This window comes from Hyla sarda, chromosome 2, assembly GCF_029499605.1.
Source record: "Hyla sarda isolate aHylSar1 chromosome 2, aHylSar1.hap1, whole genome shotgun sequence".
In the NCBI taxonomy this organism is placed as follows: domain Eukaryota; kingdom Metazoa; phylum Chordata; class Amphibia; order Anura; family Hylidae; genus Hyla; species Hyla sarda.
This window is the reverse complement of record NC_079190.1, coordinates 244597903-244625894: the sequence shown is the minus strand read 5'-3', so window position 1 is coordinate 244625894 and position 27992 is coordinate 244597903. Positions and strand designations below refer to the sequence as shown.

Genomic DNA, 27992 nt, shown 5'->3' with positions numbered 1-27992 from the left:
CTTAATAACCATATAAAAAATCTTATAAAGAATACATCAGTAGTATATAATGTTCATAAATCAACAAACAAGGTCTGTTCTTACCCGCCTTCTAAGAGTCATAGGAGGTACTGATATAGCCCAGTCTTTTTCAGCAGAAGGTCTGATAATACATGTGGTTTAAAGGATTTTCTTCTATCCCCCCCCCCACCCCTTCAAACAAGCGAAAAGGATTCAGTTATAACAATCTCTAAGAAAGCACATATATATAGCCATAAATCAACTAAAGTATACCAGACGTTAAATATAATTTAGTTGACGTTCATGCGTTTTACCAGAAATAAAATAAAGTTTTTGGCAAGTGTATGGCATTTATAAAGCAGCTGTAAAGTTATGCACTATAAATTTAAGAAGGTTAAATCTAATATAATAAAATGGGTATCAGCTGCACGAATGAAAGAGAAGAGTAACGTAAGTCATTCAGGAGTGCAAATTCCTCTTTCTTTGGGAACACTATATTTTAAGAGTTATTATCATTTATGCAATTCACTAGGAATCCCGTGGAAGAAGATATGATTCCTTCTCTCTTATGACTCTACTTTTTGAGACAATCCCACAGGTGAATTATCAGTCTGTTTCTAAAATGTATTAAGCGTTCATATGCGGGAATGTATTTGCTGCTAGTAGGACATTAATCCAGTGAAACTGTAGTCTAAAGGCAGTGGTTCCCAATCGGGGGGCTGTAGGAACCTGCCAGGGCTACCAAAGCATTCTGGTAGAAAAGATGGTAACAGGACACATTAGGATGCCTGTGGCTTAGCACTGCCACAGGCATCCGAGCCCATCCTAGGCTTTGAGGTCTCTGGGCCGCAGGCAGCATCATGCCTAAGGCCACCAGAGGGTGGAATCATCTCTTCCTCCAGGATGCTTACAATGAATGATGTCATTGTGTGAGTCCCAAAAGTGGAGACGTTCTTGGCCTCTAATTGCTGCAAAAAGGAGCTGCCTGCAGCCTAGAAGCAGGGCAGAAGACAGCAGTTGAATTCAACGGGACACTGTTGCAGCGGAATTTCTGTGCCGAATTCCAATGTGGAATCCGACACAGAAATTCTGACATATGAACATGGCCTTAGTCTCACTGTGCATGCAGATACATTGACAACTGCCTGCTGCCATTCCTGAGCAAGCTCTACACTGATGTTGAACCGATCCTGTAGCTGAATCCTCTATAGGAGACAGTCCTGGCACATTCCGGTAGCTAAACACCCTCAAAGAGCAACATCTCCCAACGATCAAAGATGATTTAGCTTTTTCCAGCATGATGGAGCACCATGTTGCAAGGCAAAACTGATAACTAAGCTGTGTGAAAAAACATTGAAATTTTGGGTATGTGGTAAGAAAACGGATGTCATTATCATTGAGACCCTGTGGTCAGTCCTCATAAAATACTCATAAATACAGAAATTGTGATAAACTCTAAGCACTGACATGACAAAAATGGGTTGTCATCAGTCAGGAATCGGCCCAGAAGCTAATATCTAGCATACCAGAGAGAAGTGTAGAAGTCAAAAAAAGGTCAACACTGTAAACATTGAATCTTTAAATAAATGTGATACATTTGTCAATATGATTTGAAAAAAAAAAAAAAAAACGCATAAAATGCTTATATTTGTACTTCAGTATACCATAAAAACATCTAACTAAAAATATATAAAAATACTGAAGCAGCAAACCTTGTGAAAAACTAAATTTGTGTCTCAAAACGCTTACGTTTCAAAACTTCTGGCCACAACGGTGGCCACGACAAAATGTAAAACAAGATAGTCATTAGGGCAGAAATATCACGTGTCTAAAAGAAAAACTATCTTCGTTGCACATAGAAACCAAGCTCAGTTTACACTTTACCAGAGAAGTGTAAGAAATAAAAGCTGGGAAACAGACAGATGTTTTTTTAGGCACTTTATTCTTTTATGATTTTTTCAATAAAAAATTATCTTAGAGGTTGTACAAAAGGAATTAAAGTATATTTTGTTTATATATCATTTTACATGCATTTCTATTAAAGGGAGGCATCTATAGCTGTCTACTAAGGTTTCTTGTCAACCTTTGTAAACTTTGCTTTTATGATACGTGGCAAAAAAAAAAAAAAAGCATTTTAGGAAATTTAAAAAGCATTTTCCAACTTGGGTAACTACCCAGGAGTCTGGTAAGGGCTTTAAATTGCAGCAGTACTTGGTAATAGATGCAAGCCATGAGGACAGACAAAATTGTCAACAAATGATAAAATGCTCAGCCCTCCTCTACAAAGCATTTATGAACAGGAATGGAAGAGGGGGCTCCTCAGGAGATGAATATTTTAAAGGCGTTGGCACATTTTACACAAACGTAGGCCTTTTACACATTTTTTTATTGTTTTTTTTTTTGTATTTTATTTTAATTTTATTTTTTGGCAGAAAATGCTGCAGACAGATTTTTGCTGTAGGTCAATCCTTTATCCTCACAGTGCTTGGCAGGGGCTTTTTCCCTTATCTAAAACATGCACACTCAGATGCTCTAAGAGTCATGCTACAACCTTTATTTACTGTTTTTAGCACAACCTACACCCCATACCAATACAAAGGGTATCTCGAAAGCAAATTTGAAAGCTTTCACATCAAAACAATGAAACATTGCCCTTATGTTAACTAAATAAATAAATAAACCAACCAAAATTTATAAACACAAATAGTAGCAAAATTTTAATTGGGCAACACAATAGTAAATTCATCCCAATAGGACTGGATTTTTGCTCTGGTTTTTGACTGCATGAATAGAAAGGAATCCAAGACCATAGTGTGAATAGAGCCCAGTAATAATAATAATAAGAAGATAGGGTACCATGATATTCTGCAGAACTTTACATACATATATACTGCATATTCTTCACTGGATGTGTAGGGTGCATATTATGATGTTTATAAATTGATCATTTCCACATTATGTATTAAGTAAAGATTTGTATTAAGTAATGATTTTTAAGTATCAGTTTATTCTTTATTTTATTCAGTATACTAACCCTACAGCAATGTCTGATCTGTAAATTATGTATGCATAAATCCATCCTTACATTTCATTGTAATAATTTAGCAACCTATATAAAATCTATATGTTGCCTTTTTTTTTATAAGCAACAAAAGGAGGACCACAGCACTACGGAGTATCAAAAATAAAAAGTGACTTTTATTCCATAAACAGGCAAGTGCGACGTTTCGGTGTTCTCAATACCCTTCTCAAGCCAAATGATAGTGATCACATCAAGATATATAGGGTGATACATGTCAAATATAAGTACAGACAATCAAATAAGGTGCATAAAAATATAAAGTGCACGTGCAATCAAAGTGCATTACAATCTATATGTTGCAGTTTTTATATTTAATTAAAAAAGCAGTTTAACTCTTTTGTAGCATGCAAGCTGAGAATCTTGTCTGTCTTTTATATATATATATTTTTTTTTACAAGCTGTGTTATCTATCCATAACCACTGACAACACACAAGATCATTTTAAGAGGTTTTTAAATGGTCAGATTTTAACGACAAATAAGAGGACAATGACATATTTAAACCTGTATTTCCATAGGATGTAAGAATGTCATGGTATCTAAATGATTGGTGGCATGTGTAACTACATAACGTTCATGTACAACTTTATCCTTTTCCCACCCCATTACCTACGATCTTGCTGTATTGTGTGCATTGCGGTTATGAGATATATAGTTAAACGTGATAATGACAGCAGGCTGAGGTGATGGATGCATTGCTAGTCACTGCTACAAGCCTATAGAATAGATGAGTATTTGCTGCTGCAATGTTCACAGCCAACCTTCCTTCTCCATAATCTTATTCCATCTTTACATTCCACAATGAGCAGGAATTATTTATAATGGTGGATTCCTAGAAAACTGAAGAAAGAATCCAAGTGCTGCAGTTTTAGCCAAGCGAGCTATGGTGACAGCAGAAGCCCCTATAATCTAAATATACATATGCAGTGCATGCTGTAGAATCTAACACAAGCTTGCTGCATTGACTTAGACATTTTGCTTATCTGATCATATAGTCTTACCCGGCTAATAGAAGACTGCAGAGGTGCAGGTTGGCTTCCATAGTTCAGCGGCAAGTGTCCATCCTGCTGAAGTAGAGCAGGTTGTCTAGTCTCGTATGCTGCTGCAGAGAGGGAATAATAAAGAAGAATCGGTCATGTGACTCACAGGCTGCTGTTGCATGGTTACAAGGCTCCGAGTGGTAATTAACTGAATTTAAAGCAATAGAAGGCTGCAAAAAGTCACTTAACCCCTTCACTCCTGGAAAAACGCATTTTTGATCATTGAGGTGTAAAAAAAATTCATTCTAGATGATACGATAGTATAAAACGAAATGCTAGATGCATTTTTATAGACTTCATGTTGCATGTGTGTGACATACAGTCAATTTATTAGAACTGCAGTACTTTAGGCAATAAAGCACCATCTCTATTAAGTTGGCTCAGAACATCTGGAAGGGCACACTATGTGACTGCCAACAGCTCTAGTAAGTGGATGTATTTTTTTAAGTGGTTTCAGAGTATAGTAACATCTGAATGAAATACTGCACATGTTTAATGAAGAAGTTTAGTGTAGGCTGGGTTCACACTATGGAATCTCTAAGCCATAAATATTCCGGGTGAAGATTTGTCCGTTACCGACTAATTTGGTTATCAGTTAGCCCTAGGACCGTGTGGACATTGCCAGTGAATTGCTGTTGAAATTTCATAGTGTGCACTGTGCAACGGAATCCCATTAGGATTCTACTGCACCAGAAATTCCATAGTGCAAACCCAGTCTAACAATACAGCAAAGTGGATGAGGTTTCAGATGAGGAGCCAGCACTAAAGTTCCCTGTTCCGCCCAGAACCAATAGAAGGGGTTGTCTGCCTATTAAATTTATGGCCAAGAAAAAGAAGATGACAGCATGTCCAGGGCCATCTTTAGCTGCTTTATGTATGCCACATCTCCATTAAGTGCAACATTTGACAGATAAGACTGTCTTAATAAAACTAGCTTGGTAAAGACAACGTTATCTCCCGAAATGTTGTAATTTATTAGGATGGTGGCATTAAGCAGCTACGAGATTCCCATGGACCCCTAGTTAAGCAAAAAAACATATCCCTCCCGCAATCTTCTGTACGGGGCCCCAAGAGGTGGAGGCCGCCATGCCCCCTCCATATATCTCTATGTGGGAGCCGAAGATAGCCGAACAGCTCTCCCATAGAGATATGTGGAGGGGGCATGGCAACTTCAGGCAGGGGTTGTGATGTGCCACTCCAGGGGAGAGCCGGGGATCCTGTACAGGGGGGGGGGGTAAACAGCGCTCCGACCCCCTACGATCTAAAACTTAAACACCCCTTAAATGGTCAAATTCAGCCAATTTTGTGTGTCTAAAGACATAAATCTGCCCATGCACGTAAAAGATGTCCAAACCCATATAGGAGGATTGCAACTCTGCTTTGATATTTTAAAGTGTACTGTCACCAAACTAAACTTTTAATATATTGTTCCTTATGTAATTATAAGACACTTTGCTGTTTACTTGCTAATAAAATTCTTAACCTTTATATGTTTTTAATGTGATTGAAAAAATGGCCACTAGGTGGCTCTGTTCTGTTCCATGCTGCAAGTCAAACAGTTAGTTTGGTCTCCTCCCGGTCTGGCAGGAGATCAAACTCAGGAAGTGTGAGTGGGGCATGGCGAGGCACAGCTCTCACAGGCTTCAGTGATGTCACGCCTGCTGAGGAACCCCCACTTTCTCCGGCCGGGGAGCTCACACAATGTGAGCAAGGGAAAAGGTATGATCCAGAACTTTTTAAGCTCAGAAATTTTTTTTAAGGGCAGGAGGGGTGTTCGGAGTAGTTAGGGAATATAATCTGAGTTAGTTTAGAAAATATGGATTGATGACAGATACTTTTTGGAATACCAATTCTTTTTTCCCTTGGAATGAGATAAGCTACTGTTGGCAATTTCTGGAAGCAGCTTTTTCTTTTTTACCACTGAAATAAGCATGCATGCTTGGGCAAGTCAAGTGTGCATGTGTATGGTGAATCCGGTAGAACATGAAAAGAATGCATTGAACAACTGATGTATCTTAGAAATCTTACATCTCATCTGCCGTGGGTCCCTCCATTCTAATCAATTTTTTTGTCTATTGCTACACAGTCAACATATAGCTGAATACCAGTAAAAAAACAATGCTAATATATACTGTGCAAACCAGCGGTGAGCCATTGAACTTTAATGAAAATAACCTGAGAGTGACAACTTTTGGTCTATTTCCTGAATAGACCAAAAGACTTACAGTAGACTATACATTTGAGCTGAAAAAAAAAATATATATACATATATATATATATATATATATATATATGTTTATGGGAAAAAGATCAATGTGAAAAGGGCCTTACACTCCATGTCGGATTTGGTTTTGCTTTCAAACAGATCCAACTATTCCTAAAATAACCATCAAGATGTATCTCAATATTACATATTAAAGGAAAATGGTCATCCTGTTCACCCACACTAAAACCGATACACGGGGTTATAGTGCAGGTGAACAGGAGACCGATGCGGTGTCCCTCTTAAGGTCCACCTCTTTCTTTGGTGATTTGCGTACGGGAGGCGGGCCCGCCGGGTGAATCAAAATATTCATGGGCGCTGGTCACGTGAGTTCTTGCACCTATTGAGCGCTTACGTGACCAGCACCCGTGAATATTCAAATTCCCCCGGCGGGCCCGCCTCCAGCGAGCAATTCACTGAAGAAAGAAGTGGATCTTCAGAGGGACACCGCTCCGGGCTGCAGGTACGTATCTTAACCTCTTAAGGACGCAGGGCGTACCTGTATGCCCTGCGCCTGGTCTCAGTATTTAAAACGGGGTCACGCCGTGACCCCACATCATAACGGGTCGGTCCCGGCGGCTTATGATAGCCGGGACCCTGGGCTAATAGCCCACGGCACAACGATCAGTATTAACTATTAACCCTTTAGACGCAGCAATTAAAGTTGATCGCCACGTCTAAAACAAAAGTAAAAGCTTCCCGGCAGCTCAGTCGGGCTGATCGGGACTAAAATTGTGATGTCCCGATCAGCTAGGACGTGAGCGGAGGTCCCCTTACCTTGCTCCGTCACGTCCGATCTGAGTTTGATTGCTCCAAGCCTGAGCTACAGCTGTTAAACCGCATGATCAATGGCGTACGCGCAAAAACATTCCAAAGTCCAAAATAGCGTATTTTTGGTTACTTTGTATATCATAAAAAATTAATAAAAAGCGATCAAAAAGTCCAAGCAATACAAAAATGGTACCGATGAAAACTTCAGTACACGGCGCAAAAGATGAGCCCTCATACCGACCCATACGCAAAACAATAAAAAAGTTATAGGGGTCAGAAGATGAGAATTTTTAACATATTAATTTTCCTGCATGTAGTTATGATTTTTTTCAGAAGTACGACAATATCCAACCTATATAAGTAGGGTGTCATTTTAACCGTATGGACCTACAGAATAAAGAGAAGGTGTCATTTTTACCGAAAAATTTACTACTTAGAAACGGAAGCTCCCAAAATGACAATTTTTTCTTCAATTTTGTTGCACAATGAATTTTTTTTCCGTTTTGCCGTGGATTTTTTGGTAAAATGACTAATGTCACTGCAAAGCAAAATTGGTGGTGCAAAAAATAAGCCATCATATGGAATTTTATGTGCAAAATTTAAAGCGTTATATGATTTTTAGAAGGTGATGAGGAAAAAATGAAAATGCAAAAAGGGGAAAATGCTGAGTCCTTAAAGGGGTATTCCGCCCCTTGACATCTTATCCCTTATCCAAAGGATAGGGATAAGATGTCAGATCGCCGGGGTCCCGCGTAATGACGGGCAATACAGGGGCCGGAGCATTGTTACGTCACGGCTCCGCCCCTCATGACATCACGGCCCGCCCCCTCAATACAAGTCTATGGGAGGGGGCGTGGCGGTCATCATGCCCCCTGCCATAGACTTGCATTAAGGGGGTGGGCCGTGATGTCACGAGGGGCGGAGCCATGACGTTACGCTGTTACGTCCCCTGTATCGCCCGTCTTTATACACAGAGCGAACTCGCTCCGTGCTGTAATGATAGCGTGGTGCCGCAGTGGTGATCCCGAGGGTCCCCAGCAGCGGGACCGCGGCGATCTGACATCCCCCAAAGGATAGAGGGTAAGATGTCTAGGGGCAGAGTACCCCTTTAAGGGGTTAATCAGAGACCCCGCATCGGTCTCCTGTTCACCCACACTATAACACAGTGTATTGGGTTTAATGTAGGTGAACATGATGACTGTGCTTCTTTAAACCAGACTACATGCTGCAAACAATGTTTTATACAATGTAACACATGAAAACATAAACTTTCCCCATAGTTACTTTGAACTTTAAAATAGTCTGAGGCTCATGTACTCTTCTCTGGTTTTGTATCTGTTTTTATACCTTTGTAAAAACACTTCAATTGTTTATACTGAGTGCAGGAAGGAAGCTCACTGTGAGACCTTCGCAAGCTGACATCATATACGTAGAACGCTGAACGCTGCATTGTTTCCCAGAGGGTTTCTATTTTTAATTGCAATGTTATACTTTTGTGTCAAAAAAAGAGGAAAGTATTGTGGGAGTGATACTTTTATTTGGCTAACTAGAAAAATTATACAGTGAAACTTCTTTGACACAATCACCCACAATGACAAAAAAAAAGTTTTCTCCTTCGGGGTGGGGGGACACTTCTCATAATAGGGAAATTGAAAATCTAATACAGTGGTTTTCTCAAAGATGTGGTTTTCATGAAAAGTTTCACTGTATTTGCAAGCTTTCAGAACACCCCCCCCCCCTATCTGTGGAAGTGTCCTTTTCACCCCTTAAGGACTCTTAAGTCCATTTGGGCCTTAAAGGGGTACTCCCACCCTAGACATCTTATCCCCTATCCATAGGGGATGTCTGATCTCGGGGGTCCCGCCGCTGGGGACCCCCGCAGTATTGCATGCGGCACCCACCTGTTTTTTGTGCGGAAGCACTGGAGGGTCTGAGTCGTGACTGCGGGAACGGAAGTCCGTGACATCAGGGCTCCACCCCCGTGTGACATCACGCCCGTCCCCTCAATGCAAATCTATGGGAAGGGGCGTGAGCCCTTTCCTATTTGTGTTGGGAAATTAAAAAGAAAACCGTAATTTTGCAAATTTTGGAAGGTTTCGTTTTCACGCCGTACAATTTACGATAAAAATGACATGTGTTCTTTATTCTATGAGTCAATACGATTAAAATGACATCCATGAGTACATACTTTTCTATTACTGTTGCGCTTTAAAAAAATCGCAATTAACCAAATTAGTACGTTTAAAATCCCCCTATTTTGAAGACATATAACTTTCATTTTTCCATATAAGTGGTGGTATGAGGGCTCATTTTTTGCGCAATGATCTGTACTTTTTATTGATACCATATTTGCTTATATAAAACTTTTAATACATTTTTTATAAAGGTTTTTCAAATTTTTTTTACTTTTTTATTTTTTATTTTTACACTTTAATAGTCCCCATAGGACATCATTCGATTGCTAATTGCTAATACTGTTCAGTGCTATGCATAGGACATAGCACTGATCAGTATTATGGGTCATCTTCTGCTCTGGTCTGCTCGATCTCAGACCAGAGCAGTAGACCCGTGGAAGGCAGCGGAGCCAGGTGAGGGGACCTCCATCTGCCATCCTGGATGATCTGATCACCGCGGCAGCGCTGCGGGCGATCTGATCATCCATTTTAGTGACCGCACTGCCACAGATGCCGTGATCTGTATTGATCACAGCATCTGAGGGGTTAATGGCGGACATCCGCGCGACCGCAGATGTCCGCCATTACCAGTGGGTCCCTGGCTGCTATCAGCAGCCGGGACATGCCGCGCATGACCCGAGCATCACTCCGATGCTCGCGGTTATGTATAGGACGTAAATGTACGTCCTGGTGCGTTATGTACCAGCTCATCAGGACGTACATTGGTTATAAGTGAACAGACCCATTAAGGCTGTAGGCACATTGGTTATAAGTGAACAGACCCATTAAGGCTGTAGGCACATTGGTTATAAGTGAACAGACCCATTAAGGCTGTGGGCACATCAGCATCAAGCTCTGTTCAGGGAAGCTCTGTTTGCGTAATCTGTTCAAATGATGGGCGTTTACCAGTGGAAAAAATACTGCAAATCATTTTTTTTCTCTGCTCAACTCCCGAAAAACAGTGGGCATTAGACAGAAACCCAATGGCCCCTTTTCAGGTCAACTGGACCCATCAGGACCTGTTGGTGTCCGTTGTGCAACAGCTGTTCAGCTCCGTTTTGGGAACCTGAACAGAGTCTATTACAGAGCTCCCTGAACAAAACTGAAGGCAATGTGCACTTAACCTAAGGCACAAGGATTCCAGTGGGTTACAAACTGAAGAAAATTACAGCATGGTGTCCCTAGTGGTACCATACAACCCCTGCAGGAGCATCTTGAGGAAAATTGCTGCTAATCTCCTACCTAGTGTTGAGCGGCATAGGCCATATTCGAATTCGCGAATATTCGCGAATATATGGACGAATATTCGTCATATTCGCGAATATTCGCATATTCGTAATAGTCTCGTTTTATTTTCGCATATGCGAATATTAGCGCATGCGAAAATTTGAATATACAAAAATTAACACATGCGAAAATTCTCATATGCGAAAATTCGCACACCAGTCTCACACAGTAGTATTAGAGCCTTCTTACACCACATAAGCTGGAAGCAGAGAGGGATGATCACTGTGATGTGTACTGGGAAAAAAAATAAATAAAAAAAAAACGAATATTCGTAATTACGAATATATAGCGCTATATTCGCGAATATTCGCGAATTCGCGAATATGCGATATTCGCGATTAAAATTCGAATTGCGAATATTCGCGAGCAACACTACTCCTACCTACTGTACGTGTCACAAAGGAAATAGACTGGAAGAATGATTGACAGATTTATCCATCCTCTCATAGAAATAGCCACTAAATTTAAGGAGTGTTCTTATTAAAAGTGCCCTTATTGTCAATAGAGATGACCATTGGGACCTGTACCCACATACCGATGAATACAGTCCACATACCCAACACACAACTGGATCATAAAATCAACAACACTTTCTTTTGTACTGAACATCCTCCATTGTGGTGTACATAATATTTTCTACTAAGTGTCCCGAAGGAATCTATATTAGGGTCACAAAGCAGAAACCCCAGCCACTGGCCATTGCATACAATGGGGTCTTTGTAGGTAGCTGCACCATGAACCTTTACCCTCACCAACAATAAGCAGTGCCTAGCTTTTTGCTCGGTATTAGTCAGCAGTTTATGTATAGAATATTTTCTCAGCTAGCCTTTCCTTTTGTAAGTTTTTTCTTTTTTACTATGCACAAGATATTTTGTTGTAAAAAGCTAATTATTTTTGTCCATAAAGCACTAAATAGTATTAGTGTAGAAATGATCTAATAATATATAAGACATGTTGTACCAAAGCACAGGAAAAAGACTAGTCAGTTTACTTAATGACTTTAGTATGCTGTAAAAAGAACATAATGAATAAGTGAATAAATGCGGACTGACAAAATCCTTTAATATTGTAATTACTTGAGGAAATTGTAAAAATGCTTCCATGTTGTAATCAAATTATAGGCGGATAAATCCAGTGACACTATAATTAGACTATTCTCTACAAGCATGGACCTGCTGTCTGCTGTACAGCAAGCCTACAAAAACTCTGACAGTATTTATAAATAATATAGAATAATTCTTCACATCTAATCTCTCGTAATTTACAGTAAGGGTAATCTCCAAGCACAATAAATACAGTATAACACTGTATTTACCTTTACCATAAAATACAAAGCTTTATGACCAAAGTACACACTTATTTAAAGGAAAGAGACGGGCAATAGATAGAGACTGACAGAGAGATTTGTGTTTTAATTTCTGAACACTTTTTTAAGATTTCCTTTTTTGAGAGAGAGTCTCTTATTAAAAATATTATTATAAAAAAAGTTATGGAAATGTAGTAAAAAAAAAAACTATAAAAAATTGGTATTGTGATTTAACTGACCCACAGAATGACGCTGTAATGTTATTTTTTGTGAGCGGTATAAATTCAAAATGCAAAAAATGAATGACAAAATAATTTTTTCCCATTTGACCAGCACAAAAAAGAATTAATAAAGATTAACCAATAAGATATATGAATCAAATTCCAAAATGGATGCATTAAACAATAGAACTCGTCCCACAAAAGACAATCCCTCATATGGCTTTGTTCAAAGAAAAATAAAAAAGTTTGGCACTTGAAAGGCCACAATGGCAAAATAAAAAAATAGCTCGGGCATTAAATGGGCACTGTCATTTAAAGGGGTACTCCGGTAGAATTATTATTTTTTTTTAAATGAACTGGTGCCAGAAAGTTAAACAAATTTGTAAATTACTTCTATTATAAAATCTTTACCCTTCCAGTATTTTTTAGCCAGAGGAAATTCTTTTCTTTTTGAATTTATATTTTGTCTTGTCCACAGTGCTCTCTGCTGACACCTGATGCCCGTATCAGGAACTGTCCAGAGCCGGAGAAAATTCCCATAGCAAACCTATGCTGCTTTGGACAGTTACTGATACGGGCATCAGGTGTCAGTAGAGAGCACTGTGGATAAGACAAAAAATTAATTAAAAAAAGGAAAGAATTTCCTCTGTAGCAGCTGCTTAAAAGTACTGGAAGGGTAAAGATTTTTTTATAGAAGTCATTTACAAATCTGTTTAACTTTTTGGCACCAGTTGATTTAAAATAAATAAATAATGTTTTCCACTGGAGTACCCGTTTAAAGTAACTTTCAGTATGTGATAGAGCATGAAAATATAATACATTTTATAATGTATTCCATCAATCAATTATGCACCATAATGTAAAAAATAAATATATATATATATATATATATATATATATATATATATATATGTAGTAAAACAGATTGTAAAATGCATAATTAAAAAAAAACTTACCAAAAATTTAAAAACAAAAACAAAATATGGTTAAAGTTATTGTCAGGCGAAAGAAACAACCTGTGTATGGTGTCCAAAAGTATAATAAAGCAACTTAATTATATATAATGTTAATAACCATTGTGCAGAGATATTCCATATCTGATCAGCTATGCACTTTTCCTTGTACAATCAATCAATCTGCTCCATCCCTCCTCCCCCCTGTCAGCATGGGACAAGACCAGTGATGTGAAGGGGGAGCTGATATTACTACTCATTATATTTATGACTCATTACACAAGGCAGCAGGGGAGCCTGTTGTCGGTCATAATAGTTTCCATCAGAACAAGCTCCCTGTTGCCTCATTTAATGAGTCATAAATATAATGAATAGTAATACTCCTCTTCACATCACGGGTCTTGTCCCATGCTGACTGGAAGGGAGAGAGAAGGAGAGTCGGAGACTGCTTTCAAAGCCCGTGACGTGATGTCACAGGTTACAAGGGAAGGCTGTAGTGGAAGGCCTTTGCACTAAGATTAATAGCATTATGTTAGTAAGCATTATTATACTTTTTAATACCATACACAGGTAGTTTTTTTCTGTGGACAACCCCTTTAAAATAAACAATTTACTTTAATGCAGGCTCCTATCACACAGACAGTCTTTAAGTGTGTGACAAGTACCAATATTATCCAATGAGCGTTTCCTCTGTAGTTAGAGATCATCTGATCATCTGCCAGTGCAAACACCTATGTCTGCTCAGCAGAATGGAGGCCAAAAATAGGGCCAGTGCAGGCAACTGATTGTGCACCTCTGAAACTAAATACAGGGGTGGTTGCACAGTTACAAAAATGATATAGAGGCAATTTGTTTTTCTATTTCAGTAACCGTGCTGATACAGAATTATTTAAACTTTCTCTCAGTTTATTCTGTTGCACCAAAGTAGCTCTATTACACATATTTACTAATAGATGTACGGTAGATATATTCTGTTGGGACCTGTGCATGTGGGGTGTGGTTGGCAATGACACCTTACAGATTTTACAGCTTCAAGTTCAAACTTGGCTTTAGTTAGTCCAAAAAAAAAGACTTGTGCAGGCACTATTTAGCATAAAACAAATGCAAAAAAAAAAAAAATACCAGAAAATAAATACCTGCCCTTCTGGGCTCTAACTTACATTTGAAGGTTTTCTCACCTATACATCAAATAATAAGACTGACATCAGGGTCACATGACTTTCTTGCCTCTCAGACCAGGCAAAAATATATAGACTCTATATAGTCCACTGAGCTTTAAGGGACCCTTAAAGGGGTATTCCGGGCAAAAACATCTTATCCCCTATCCAAAGGATAGGGGATAAGATGTCTGATCATGGGGGGCCCACTGCTGGGACTCCCCGCGATCTCCCTGCAGCAGCCCGCATTCTATGCATAGCTGCGTCTGCAGTTTCAGAAACCGCCGGGCTGGTGTGACATCACGTCCCCGTCTCGGAAGCCCGGCGGTTTCTGAAACTGCAGATGCAGCTACGCATAGAATGCGGGCTGCTGCAGGGAGATCGCGGGGGGGTCCCAGCCCAAAACATTACACATATCAAAGGCCAGCAAATAAAGCTGGCTCCCAATATGTGGTAATTTTAGGAACAGAAAAATAATTCACTAATTCAGTTCTCTCACCTCCACTGTGGTGCTCAGGACTACTTTGCCTTTTCCTATGCACATATTCTGGGGATGTTGAGAAAGGAGATTTCTGAGGTGATGTAACAAATGTCTTGGCTTCTGGCTTAAAGAAAAAAAAAGAGAAATTAAAGTCTAATCTATAGTAAAACAGTGAAAGTATGTACATGAATAGTGTGTTGGAAATTTACAGCAGAGTCTACAGAAAATGTGAAGAAAGACATTAGGAAATTTGTCCACCAGTATTTGTGTTATAGTTGAATCTGATACAAAGTGACATTGGGGATTAGTTGATTAATTTACATAAACTTTCAGGACATTCCAAATATTTAGTTGAAGAACTAATTCAATTTTATTTTATTTTTAAAGGGGTTGTCATGGGACATACATTTTTTAAATATGGCTGGGGGCATATTAGACATAAAAAAATAAATCATACTCACCTGCCCTGATCCCATATCTGTTGCTGTTCTTTCGTATACCAGCCCTGTTCATCGTTACTTCTTCCTGGATCCAAGATATCCCTTCTCAGCATGACCTGAACCCCTCAGCAATTTGAAGCATCTGCATAGTTTCCATGGAGGAATGTTCATGCTTAATTTAAAACTAAATGCAGATTATTCTATTTGCTCTGCCATGTGGCAACACAGTACTTATGCTCACTCAATGGCATATTGCACCCCCCACTGACTAGTGCTGGGAGGTCATTACTGTTATCGAATGTTCATTCCAGACCACTCTGCCTGCCAGGTTACATGAGTGTCGCACAAAGTCCCTGATTTACTAAGAGTGGAGTGTAGGTTTTGTTGTGTTTTTTGCTGTTCTGACCTTTTTTCCCATGGTATTTACCAATTTACTCTGCTTTTGGAAACTTTATACATGCTTTAAAGTGTAGGGTTTTCTTCCCAGAAAACCCCAGAGTAGTTTTCAGAAAAGACGACTGATTTTGGAGGAAATGTAGGGAACACTCCTCTTTTCCCGAAAACCACGCCCATTTTGTACGGATTTTTTTTCCACTCCAATTCCAGTGTTTCTGATTCTGTCGAGTTTTTTCTGTTGCACATTCAGAATTTACACAGAATTTAGGTGCACAACCCGACAAAAAGAGTCCTTGTTACATTATAAATGGCTGGATACTTTCTGGACAGACCTCACATATAGGGAGCAGACCAAAAAGCTGTGGTTTGTGGAACTAGAGGTGATTTTTTTTATTTGTTATATACATTTTTAATTTTTTTTTGCCTTAAATTTTTTTTTTACACATCACGTCACTCCTAAAAGATCATAAAAGTGTGCCTGGCCCCAATATACATTTTAGATATTTACAGCTGTTATATGGACAGAAGTATTAAGACAACTACACATTACACCTACAGGAGCTATTAGGATATCTAATTCTATATCAATAGGCACTAATTTGGAGTTTGCCCCCCTTTGCAGTTATAACAGCTTGTGCTCAAGGAAGACTTTCTAAAAGATTGTAGGGGGAAGGGGGATTTTATTAAGGTCTTGGTCTGGTGCGGATCAGCTAAAAGTCGCCAATATTTGCTCAAGCCAGGGGGTTTGCGCATACATATGCAACTTTTGGCAGTTCTATTTCACTCTTGCTAGGTGAGTGGAATTTATTAAAATGTACCCTTCAAGCATGCATGAATTGTAGTGGCAATCAAATGGGCAGCCTCGGATGTGCCTGGATAGGAACATTCATGTTGGAACAGAAAAGGTCTTTTTTAAAACAGTTCACAAAAATGTGGAAACATAGAATAGTCCAAAATGTCCTTGTATGCTAAAGCACTAAAGGGAATGTATTGCAATGTGTCAGCAAAATGTTGCTGATTTTTATGCACTATGCGCCTTAAAACAATGTTCTGTAACTGTACATAAACCACAAGATACATAACTACGTTTTGGATTTAGACTGTCTCAGTAGGCGTGGCCTGAGCTTATTTCCAAGTCATTGCCTCCAGCCCACCTGCCAGTCATGTCCTTACAGAGTACACAGAATGTAAGGCCCACCCCCTGAGTGATGTCACCACCTCTGGCCCACCCCTCCAGTCAGGTCCTTACACTTTATTGTGCAAGAATGTGACTGGAGGGGCAGACTAGAGGCAGTGAAGCCTCTGGGGTGGGCTTAAACAAAGAGACAAGCTCAAATCCAGACCCCTAAGCCAAGCTAAAATCTAAAGCATAGTCTCAGAAAGGAGGGGGAATGCAGGGGAGAGTGAGACAATGCAATATATGCATTAAAAAATAAAATGCTGGACTTCCTGCACAGGGTATGTACCATGAAAGCACTTGGAAATCATTACTACTGTTATACACTGCGCTCCGGCAGCAAGCACCGGCCGTGAGCGTAGTGTCCCCGTGTCTCCGACCGCCGGTGGGGCCGGGATTCACATCGCGGGACGCGTCCGCATGCGAATCCCAGGCCGTCACTCACCTCGTCCTGCTCCTGCAGCTCTCTCACTCTCTAAGCTCCAGCGCGCTCGTCTCCGTCACTTAGGGCGTGCGCGCGCCGGAGCTTTGAAATTTAAAGGGCCAGTACGCCCATAATTAGTAAAAGCACCTGACAGCACATTATAAGTTGTTGCACCTCCAACACCCCCCTGCCGGATCTTCAGTGCCGATTGCCTGAGAGAAAGCGTTCCCTATTGCCTGTTTTGCCATACCTGTGTATCCAGACCTTCCTGCTAAGTTATATGATTACGAACCTTTGCTGCCTGCCTTGACCTTCTGCTACATTGACTACGCTACAGCCCCCTCCTTCTGTACCTCGCCTTGCCCAGTTACCTGTGTGGTCGAGTCGTGTCGGGGGTAGCGACCTGGGTGTGACCTGCCGCAGCAAGCCCATCCTGCCTTGCGGCGGGCTCTGGTGAAGACCAGCAGCACCTTAGACTCCACTCCCGATCTGAGTCATCAGCCACACAGGTAGAGGATCCACATCCAGTTCCGTTACAACTACTTACCATATGTATATAATGCAATTACATACCTTGTGGTTTTGCTTTCATTAACATATCATTTAATATGGAATAGCCTTTTAAGCCTGGATTTGGTGTACACTGCATTAAAAAAGGCTGTATACACTTCCTTTACATGTTCTTACCTTTGTTTCTCCTTCACCAAAGGAATGGAGCGGGCCTTTCTCACTAGCAGTATGTTTCGATTGTTGTGCATCTACATTTGGTGATTGAGCCCCATATTTTACGTTGTCAAATTTCATAGAAAGAAAACAAGCAAGTGGTAATTCTGTAACAAGGAGAAACGTTAATCATTCACAATCTCATAAATTATTTACCTAAATACTACTGACATTCCCACATAGCAAGCCTTCAAGAAGTACAGCTGATATTCTCACTAACCTCGTGTACAGATGATTAGACAAACTCATTTAATGCAAATGGTAATGCATTCCTGATAGAACAGCCTGTACTATATCATTTAAAGTCACATTATGACACTGACTCCTGTTTCCCACAAGCATGTTGGTAAGTACTGTATGCCATCAGTATTAAGACAGTAATATATTTCAGTTATCATGAAGAGTGGGAAGCACATACAGATGCATCCATATTTTGACATTTTTCTTGCCCAGTGAGATCAGCACTTTGCCAGGAGAGTCTGCCTGAGGCAAACTCTATTAGAAGATCACCCTGGGACCAGCACAGAGATATTTAGGAGGGCTCTGGGTGGCATGCAAACTAATCGAACACCCAGATACATACAGGGGTGCCGATCGGGACCTGGACCCATCAGTCAGGCTCTTAAGCGCGGTGATTGCTATTAAATACCACATTTAAGTGGTTAATGGTGTAATTACCAATGTCTATCATTGACTGTGAGTGTCGGCTGCTAATAGCAGCCATCACTCACTGTCTATGAAGCAAGAGCAGCGCCTTAGTTCACTTCATAAGCTCACTGCAGTGTATGGTGTCAATGTACATCATAGTGCATAATATGAGGTGGCCATTGTACATTTATGCCATAGATCTTCTAGTGTTTATGGATGTAAAAAAAAAAAAAAAAGAATACTAAGGAAAAATACACTTGGAATCAGCCTATGGCTACTTTTACACAGAAATATTTTGTGCATTATTATTTGTAAGGTCATAAAGGGGGTGGATATGAAGGGCCACATGTTAAAAACCAACATTGAAAATATCAATAACTCACATTTCTGAAACTGCCTGATGATTGTGAGGATGTTGTGTTGAAACCTTGTCAATGGAAATTCAAAAGGGAGGTAAGGTGTGATCTATAAACTACCCCAACAAAATGTATAGCTATTTTTGACTTCTACTACATCCCATCTGCCACCCTGCTTCAGCTCTGCTACATGCCTATACCTTGCTTTTGCACACACCAATCCACTATTACACACAGTGATTCCCTGATGTCGTTTTCCATAGTGGCGTCCATTGTTCCAGAACACTGACAACTAGAACCAAGTGATTCACAGCAGTATTCACATTGCTGCGCTTGCCTTATGACATTTACAGAGCATACATTTCTAAATCGTCTGAACAGGATTTAAAAGGGAACATCATTATTGTTTATTGTATAAAAGCAGAACCAGAAGCGAGAACCTTATGATCTATTCAGTTACCAACACATGCCTAAAGGACCAGTGGTGGTGCGATGAACACAATGCACACAGCTGCAGCAGACAGCATCCTTACAACCTACTCTAAGGCCGTGTTCACACCGCAGAAAATCCACATATCTGTGTGAATTCTGCATCAGTATTGGTTCTGTGCAGAATTCCGCAGTTATTTCTCATTTGCAGAATTGGTGTTAAATTTGTGCGGAAATTTCTGCATGAATTCCGCATGATTCCACAGCTCAGTAAAAGATAGACTTTATTTAATAGAACTGCAGAATCAGCACGTATTACGCATGCATTCTGTGCGATATACGCACAAATTCGGCAGAAATCAAGCCCCATTACCTTCAATGGGATCACGCAGCCGAAGTCAGGAAAAATATAAGACTAGACTTATATTTTTTTACGGACCACAGGATTTCTTTAGCGGAATGCCTGCTGCGGAAATTCTACAGTGTGAACATCCTTGCAGAATCCCATTAAAGTTAATGGGCAATAAATTTAGGCTGAATTCCGTTTGGAATTTCCTTTGTGTGAACGTGGCCTAAGACTATGTTCAGATGGCAGAATTTCCTCAATGAACTTCCTCTACTTTTCTATGCAAAAACCATTGTATCAAAGTTATTTGAAGTAGATTCCAGGAAGAATTTCCACATGGAAATTCTACCTGGAATCAAAGCCCCATTGGTGTCAATGGAAGGTCTTGATGAGGATTATGGACAAGTCAATTTGTGAAGCAGACTATAATCCTCACAGTTTTCCCATTTAAGTACACCTTGTCTCGCAAAAAATAAGCCCTCGGAAGACTCTGCCAATGGAGGAAAAAAATAAGCAAAAAAATTTAAATTGAAAAGGTTTAAAGGGGAAATCCAGTGGAAACAGGTAGAAAACAAATGTTTTCAAATCAACTGGTGCCAGAAACAGATTTGTTCATTACTTCTATTAATTTTTTTAAATCCTTTCAGTACTTATCAGCTGCTGTATACTACAGAGAAATTTGTGAATTTATTTTCTGTCTGACAACAGTGCTCTCTGTTGACACCTCTGTCTGTGTCAGGAACAGTCCAGATTAGAAGCATATCCCCATAGAAATCCTTCCCTGCTCTGGACAGTTCCTGACATGGACAGAGGTGTCAGCAGAGAGCACTGTTGTCAGGCTGGAAAGAACTTCACAAATTTCTCTGTAATATATCTGTAGCACCAGTAGATTTGATAACAATTTTTTCCATGACCTGTGGCTTAACCCTGATAGGATTAGTTCCTTGATCAAGCCCAGCTGCAAAACACTCTTTACATGTTTGGTGTTGGGCATTGAACGTGAAGGATAAAAATATAATATATGTAAAACAAAATATCCCCTTTAAATCTTTATATTATTATATTAGAGATATTTCTTTAGACAGATGGACCAACCAAGATGTGACATACATAGTAGATGTTTTTGATGGTTCCTATATTAGACCTTTTAATCAACTACAGGAATGCTTTAATCTGCCTACATCTGAAAAAAATACTCACGATAAACCCAAATTACATTTGAAAAAACATAATAAATCTAAACTTCCACAATGCCTTTCAGATTTAATAAGATCACCATCCCTTGGACATAAACCAGGACTGGGATTGTTGTATCCATTTTTTTAATAATGACACATACCAAACAAAAACCAAATATATGCTGAAATAGGAGGAGGAGTTGGGTAGGATGTTCCCTATCTCAATGTGGTTGAAAGCCCTTTCTATAGGGAGACACTTTTCTAGATGCTCTAATCATGGCGAACAATTTGAAAAATTATATTATCGATGGTATTTCACCCCGAAAAGGTTGGCTACCATGTATCCTGATCAGGATCCTGTCTGCTGGAGAGGATGTGGGATGATTGGATCCTTGTCCCATATATTCTGGAAATGCCCAAAATTGACCAAAATTAAAGATGATTTGTTGTCCCTCTTAAAAACTCTATCCCCAACAATCCAAATTATCCCTCAGGAACTGGCCCTTCTCTTGTTGGGCATAGATGGTTTTCCTGATACAATCCAATTCCCGATATGTCATATTCTACACAATTTCAGATTGTTAATTGCTAGAAAGTGGAGGTCACCGGAAATCCCAAGCATTGCTGAGATTATACATATGGTAAATTATAACCTACTTTTTGAGGAGGTGATTGCCAGACAAGAACATAAAATAGATATTTTTAAAGGGGTATTCCAGGCCAAAACTTTTTTTTATATATATCAACTGGCTCCAGAAAGTATAACAGATTTGTAAACTACTTCTATAAAAAAATCTTGTTGCTGTTTTCTGTCTAACTGCTTTCTGATGACACATCCCGGGAGCTGTCCAGCTCCTATGGGGATATTCTCCCATCATGCACAGCTCCCGGGACGTGACATCATCATTGAGCAGTTAGACAGAAAACTTCAGAAGCTAATAACTATTGGAAGGATTAAGATTTTTTAATAGAAGTAATTTACAAATCTGTTTAACTTTCCGGAGCCAGTTGATATATGAAAAAAAGTTTTTGCCTGGAATACCCCTTTAAGAAACATTGGGACCTGTGGACTCGCCAATTTGATAGCTCGTAGGTTTTCTACCTCTCTACCGTTGAGCTACTAACTTAACCAACATATATAATATATAATTTGTGATGGGTCTCTTCTTTTTGCAATATTTGACCATAATCATCTACGGAGTTGAGCGGGGTCCAAAGGAATCCACAAGCCTTAGACTGAGTTGGGTAAGATGCTCTTTTATTTGTTTAATACTATCACACTGTGCCCACTCCTGAGGCTGTTGCTGTCTCCATATCAATATTTCATAAAGTTTTGTATAGTTGCTTTTTCTTGAGTTAATACACTTGGTTTGTGATCCTGTGTATTGATTAGCAGTTTCTTTGTATTCATATATACATTTCACTCACAGTGATGTAACTGGTTTGTTTATATGCTTATTCTTCTGAAAATGTTCAATAAAAACCCATTGAAAAGAAAAAAAAAATTCCCACCGGAGTTCCCCTTTAATCTGGAGGAAATAGGCCTTTAATGCATTTTAGAATTTCAATAAAGTTTGTTTGCTTCCAATGGCAAGTCACATTTGTATTAACGGCCTTTATTTAGGGAAGTGGGTATAGGGATTGTTTTTTGCCTGTGTGTAATAAAGAACACTGGGGTCTCGAACATGGGGGTCTCCAGTTTCAATTTATTCCTACTTTTTTTTTAGAAGCAATAACATTTTCCTTGTTTTCAGATAATAAAGTGCAGTTTTTAATTTGTTATATTTCATATCCTTGATCAGCCTTAACCCGCAACTGCACAAACATATTTCCCATTTAGTAATATTGGATTATTATCCATTCATACAGTTGATTTCAGCAATGACTGCTCAGAACAGTACAGAATTATCTACTACTATACCATCTCCTCACCACACTTGATGTTCTCCATGTGGACTGCAAGACCAGCTTGTGCTGCTGCTATTAATTTCAATGCAATAAAAAACTGAGGTGGACCGAAGAAACCAACATGTTTTGCACCACACAGTTCTGTGATCTAAAAAGGGAAAAGAACACAGAATTACACGATATGTATTAGTTATAAATATCATTATTATTATTATTATTATTAATAATTTTAAATTGGAATGAATTCCAGGCAATGTACACATTATAATGGTTCAAATACATAACATTGCACAAAAACAAGCACAATAAGTGGGGTTGACATAAAAGACAAACTACAGTGGCGCAAAAAAAGTATTTAGTCAGCCACCAATTGTGTAAGTTCCCCCACTTAAAAAGATGAGAGAGGCCTGTAATTTTCATCATAGTTCATACCTCAACTATGAGAGACATAATGAGCAAAAAAAATCCATCACATCACATTGTCTGATTTTTAAAGAATTTATTTGCAAATTATGCTGGAAAATAAGTATTTGGTCACCTACAAACAGGCAAGATGTCTGGCTCTCACAGACCTGTAACTTCTTCTTTAAGAGTCTCCTCTGTCCTCCACTCGTTACCTGTATTAATAGCACCTGTTTAAACTTTTTATCAGTATAAAAGACACCTGTCCACAACCTCAAACAGTCACACTCCAAACTCTACTATGGCCAAGACCAAAGAGCTGTCAAAGGACACCAGAAACAAAATTGTAGACCTGCACCAAGCTGGGAAGGCTGAATCTGCAATAGGCAAGCAGCTTGGTGTGAAGAAATCAACTGTGGGAGCAATTATTAGAAAATGGAAGACATACAAGACCACTGATAATCTCCCTCAATCTGGGGCTCTACGCAAGATCTCACCCCGTGGTGTCAAAATGATCACAAGAACGGTGAGCAAAAATCCCAGAACCACACGGGGGGACCTAGTGAATCACCTGCAGAGAGCTGGGGGAAAAGTAACAAAGGCTACCATCAGTAACACACTACTCCGCCAGGGACTCAAATCCTGCAGTGCCAGATGTGTCCCCTGCTTAAGCCAGTACATGTCCGGGCCCATCTGAAGTTTGCTAGAGAGCATTTGGAGGATCCAGAAGAGGATTGGGAGAATGTCATATGGTCAGATGAGTCCAAAGTAGAACTTTTTGGTAAAAACTCAACTCGTAATGTTTGGAGAAGAAAGAATGCTGAGTTGCACCCAGAGAACACCATACCTACTGTGAAGCATGGGGGTGGAAACATCATGCTTTGGGACTGTTTTACTGCTTAGGGAGCAGGACGACTGATCCATGTAAAGAAAGAATGAATGGGGCTATGTATCATGAGATTTTGAGTGAAAACCTCCTTCCATCAGCAAGGGCATTGAAGATGAAACGTGGCTGGGTCTTTCATCATGACAATGATGCCAAACACACCGCCCGGGTCAACCCCATAGAAAACCTTTGGAGGGAGTTGAAAGTCTGTGTTGCCCAGCGACAGCAACAAAACATCACTGCTCTAGAGGAGATCTGCATGGAGGAATGGACCAAAATACCAGCAACAGTGTGTGAAAACTTTGTGAAGACTTACAGAAAACAATTGACCTCTGTCATTGCCAACAAAGGGTATATAACAAAGTATTGAGATGAACTTTTGTTATTGACCAAATACTTATTTTGCACCATAATTTGCAAATAAATTCTTAAAAAATTCTTTAACTATTTGATTTTATAGATTTTTTTCTCATTCTGTTTCTCATAGTTGAGGTCTACCGATGATGAAAATTACAGGCCTCTCTCATCTTTTTAAGTGGGAGAACTTGCACAATTGGTGGCTGACTAAATACTTTTCAGCCCTGCTGTAGTACAGAGGAAGAGAGAGTACCTTGCCTGCAAGGGCTTCCATTCTTATGTTTTTTAAAGGGGTTTGACCACCAACAAAAATTATCCCCTATCCAAAGGTCCCAGCAGTCAGACAAGAGTGTGACTGGACCTGAGCATGTGAGAAGTCACGACGAAGCTCCCTATGTGATGCATGGCTGGAGGGAACCCAAAATATATGAAGCCAAGATTTGAAGCTGGAGAGATGGAGGAGTTGCATGGTGACAAGCGCTTGAGGAGTATGGAGGATATGCTAAACTAAGGGGGAGGTTGAGGGGCTTGAATGACTGGAGCTTACAGAACGAAGGTGGTGTTTGGTGGAATGCTGAGGGGTCACATGAGGCTGCAGTATTGAGGCAACCGGAGCATAGTGGGAGGAGGTGGTGTGTGGCGGAACACCACAAGGCGGACACATGGGACGCAGGGCGGCCAGAGAGGTATAGGGATACAAAAAAAGGAGGCAGATAAGAGTATGCAGAAGATGCAGGAGTAAAGTAACAAGAAATAACAGCTGGCAGTGGGACAAATGGAGGAGAAAGTACTGGTGAATCAGAGGAGTGTTAGGAGGAGAAAGTGACACACGTGAAGATCGCAATTATACTGAAGTGTGACTGGGTGGTAAGGCTGGAGGAGGAGCAATGGAGTCCGGAGAAGTTACAGAGCAGAGGAATATAAGGGGTTTGAAGACCCGCAATGTTTAAAATACTGGAAGAATATAAAGTGATGATAATATGTTTATAAGAAACTCATTTAACCAAGGAAAAAGTAAGTTGTATTGTTGTAGTAGTAAACCATGGTTGGGGGATATATACGCCACCCAATGAGCTCATATTATTCAAGGGGCCTTAGCATTTTGTAAAAAAATTAGTTGTGAAGATGTTGGTGGATTAGGAGGGAAGGTTTATATGTTTGCTTTATACTATATATACACAATACAAATACACTTAGTAGTAAATATATATATATACATACACACACCTCTAACCTTCTTGACTGAAAGATTTAAAAGTATATTTATAATAAAATGCATTATTTGCCATTACTTATACTGGGGCATTTTAAAATGTATTTAAGAATGGGTCTAGATAAGTGGGGTAATAGTATTGGAAAGAAATTGAGGAGGATCCTACATTGGCAAGACTATTAAATGAATTTCAACTATTTGAATTATGGCAAGTGCTCTATCTTTAGAATTTTTTTAACTTTTTTCAGCATTACATAACTCTATCGGGGACATTTATCATCGTTGCTTTGGTAAGCAAGTTCTGTGGTCATATTTTTCTTGCTATTTTTTTGCTTATGTATGACATATTTATCATACTATCACAGGGGGTTGATAAATTTAGCTTACATGAGCAAAAACCAAGAAATCACTTTTAAATACCATTTTTTTTAGCTCACATAGCAAAAACCAAATAATGACTACAGAACACCACTTTGCAGCTTTGAAAAAAAAATTGTGTGTGTGTATATATATATATATATATATATATATATATATATATATATATATACATATACACACACAATATTTTTTAACACAGTTTTTTCTCTTTTATTTTTTTTTTGTTACTTCTTCTACAGATCTGTGTATCCTGTGGACTCCTTCGGATTCGGTGGACTACTTCGACGACCAGCGTTTTTCTTTGCTTGATGTTAATAAAATGGTTAACGAGGGCATGTGGGGGAGTGTTTTTTTGTAATTAATTAAATAAACCTGTTGTGTTTTTTTTTTTTAATTACTGGACTGGCTTAGTAGTGGAAGCTGTCTTACAGACGGAGTCCATTACTAAGCCGGGCTTAGCGTTAGCCACAAAAACAGCTAGCATTAACCCCCAATTATTACCCCGGTACCCAACACTACAGGGGTGCCGGTAAGAACCGGTACCAACAGGCCCGGAGCGTCAAAAATGGCGCTCCTGGGCCTAGGTGGTAACAGGCTGGCGTTATTTAGGCTGGGGAGGGCCAGTAACAATGGTCCTCGCCCACCCTGGTAACGTCAGGCTTTTACTTTTTGGTTGGTATTTGGCTGAGAATAAAAATAGAAGTATTTAACTTCTAAAAATATAATAATAATAATAATAATAATAATAAAAATATAATAAAAATAATAATAATAATAATAGTTGACACATTCCCTTTAAGGAAGAAGCCCCTGTGGTGCTCTTGGGTGGGCTATAGGCAAATTGGGCTCAGATTGTCATCTTTAGAGTTTGGAGTCCAAGAACTATTTTCTCTAATTGGTTGACTGTTTTTCAAGATCTATGTTGTCATAAAACTCACATGACAAACTCACTGACAGGATGACCCCCCTCCACCCACCCCTTCAACCTCTGCAGCAATGCTGGCAACTCTCATATGTCTATTTCCCAAAAACAACCTCTGGACATGATGCGGAGCATGTGCACTAAGCTATAAGTCAACCATGGTGAGGCCACGGGATGTATTGATACCATTGTTTTTAAGACCGAGTACCAATACTTTTTTAAATGTCATTTGACAGGGTTTTTTTTTTTCATGGGAAAAAGGGGAGTGTTTTCAATTTTTATTAGAGGAAGGGCTTTTTTATATTAATATAATTTATTTAAACTTATTATTATTATATTATTTAAACTTTTTGAAAAAGTGATTCAAACTTTTATTAGGGAAGGGGTAAATTAACATATATTATTATATATTTTTTTACACTTCTTTTTAAACAATTTTTTAGTCTCCATAGACTATAACATGCAATCTGTAGATTGCATACACTGATTAATGCTATGCCATAGCATTGCATTGTTCATTGTTATCGGCACTCCTTTACTACTGCCTGCCATGGCTGGGTGCAGTATAGGAGCGACAATCGGAAGGCACGGAACACGGGAGGGAACCTCCTGTCATCCTCTCTGCTGATCGGGACATCGCAAATTCACCGTGGTGATCTCAATCAACATCCCTGATTCAGGACTTTTAGATGTTGCGATCAACTTTATTTGTGGAACCTAAAGGGTTAATGGCAGACATCAACCCAATTGGTGGTGTTCGGCATTAGCTACAGGTACCAGCTATGATGCATGCTGCAAAGTACATAGCACAGGGCAACTCTGTGATACCTGCCGACCATCGGATTAGGTACTGGGGACATTTGCACAAGTACTCGTGCAAATGCCCAGTATCAGTATCAGGACATCCCTAATGAGGTCTATTCTGAGTGGAACCTGTCTTGTAAAACTGCTATATGTTCTAGACCATCGTGCTGCAGCTCACTTTCAGGGTCTTGGTAATCTTCTTATTGCCTTGGCCATCCTTTTGTAGAGCAACAATTCTTTTTTTTTTAGCTCGTTAGAGTTATTTGCC

At 39.4% G+C, this 27992-nt stretch overlaps 1 protein-coding gene across 3 annotated transcripts in view; it reads right to left on the bottom strand.

Annotated features, from left to right (window-relative positions):
• Positions 1-27992, bottom strand: part of REPS2 (RALBP1 associated Eps domain containing 2) — a 158927-nt gene that overhangs the window by 63908 nt on the left and 67027 nt on the right. For all 3 annotated transcript variants that reach the window (XM_056556814.1, XM_056556815.1, XM_056556813.1), the window contains 4 exons: positions 22784-22907; positions 17859-18001; positions 14753-14858; positions 4083-4183 (listed from right to left, as the gene is read on the bottom strand). In XM_056556814.1, the coding sequence (XP_056412789.1) occupies positions 4083-4183; positions 14753-14858; positions 17859-18001; positions 22784-22907 (474 nt within the window). The remainder of the gene's footprint in view (positions 1-4082; positions 4184-14752; positions 14859-17858; positions 18002-22783; positions 22908-27992) is intronic.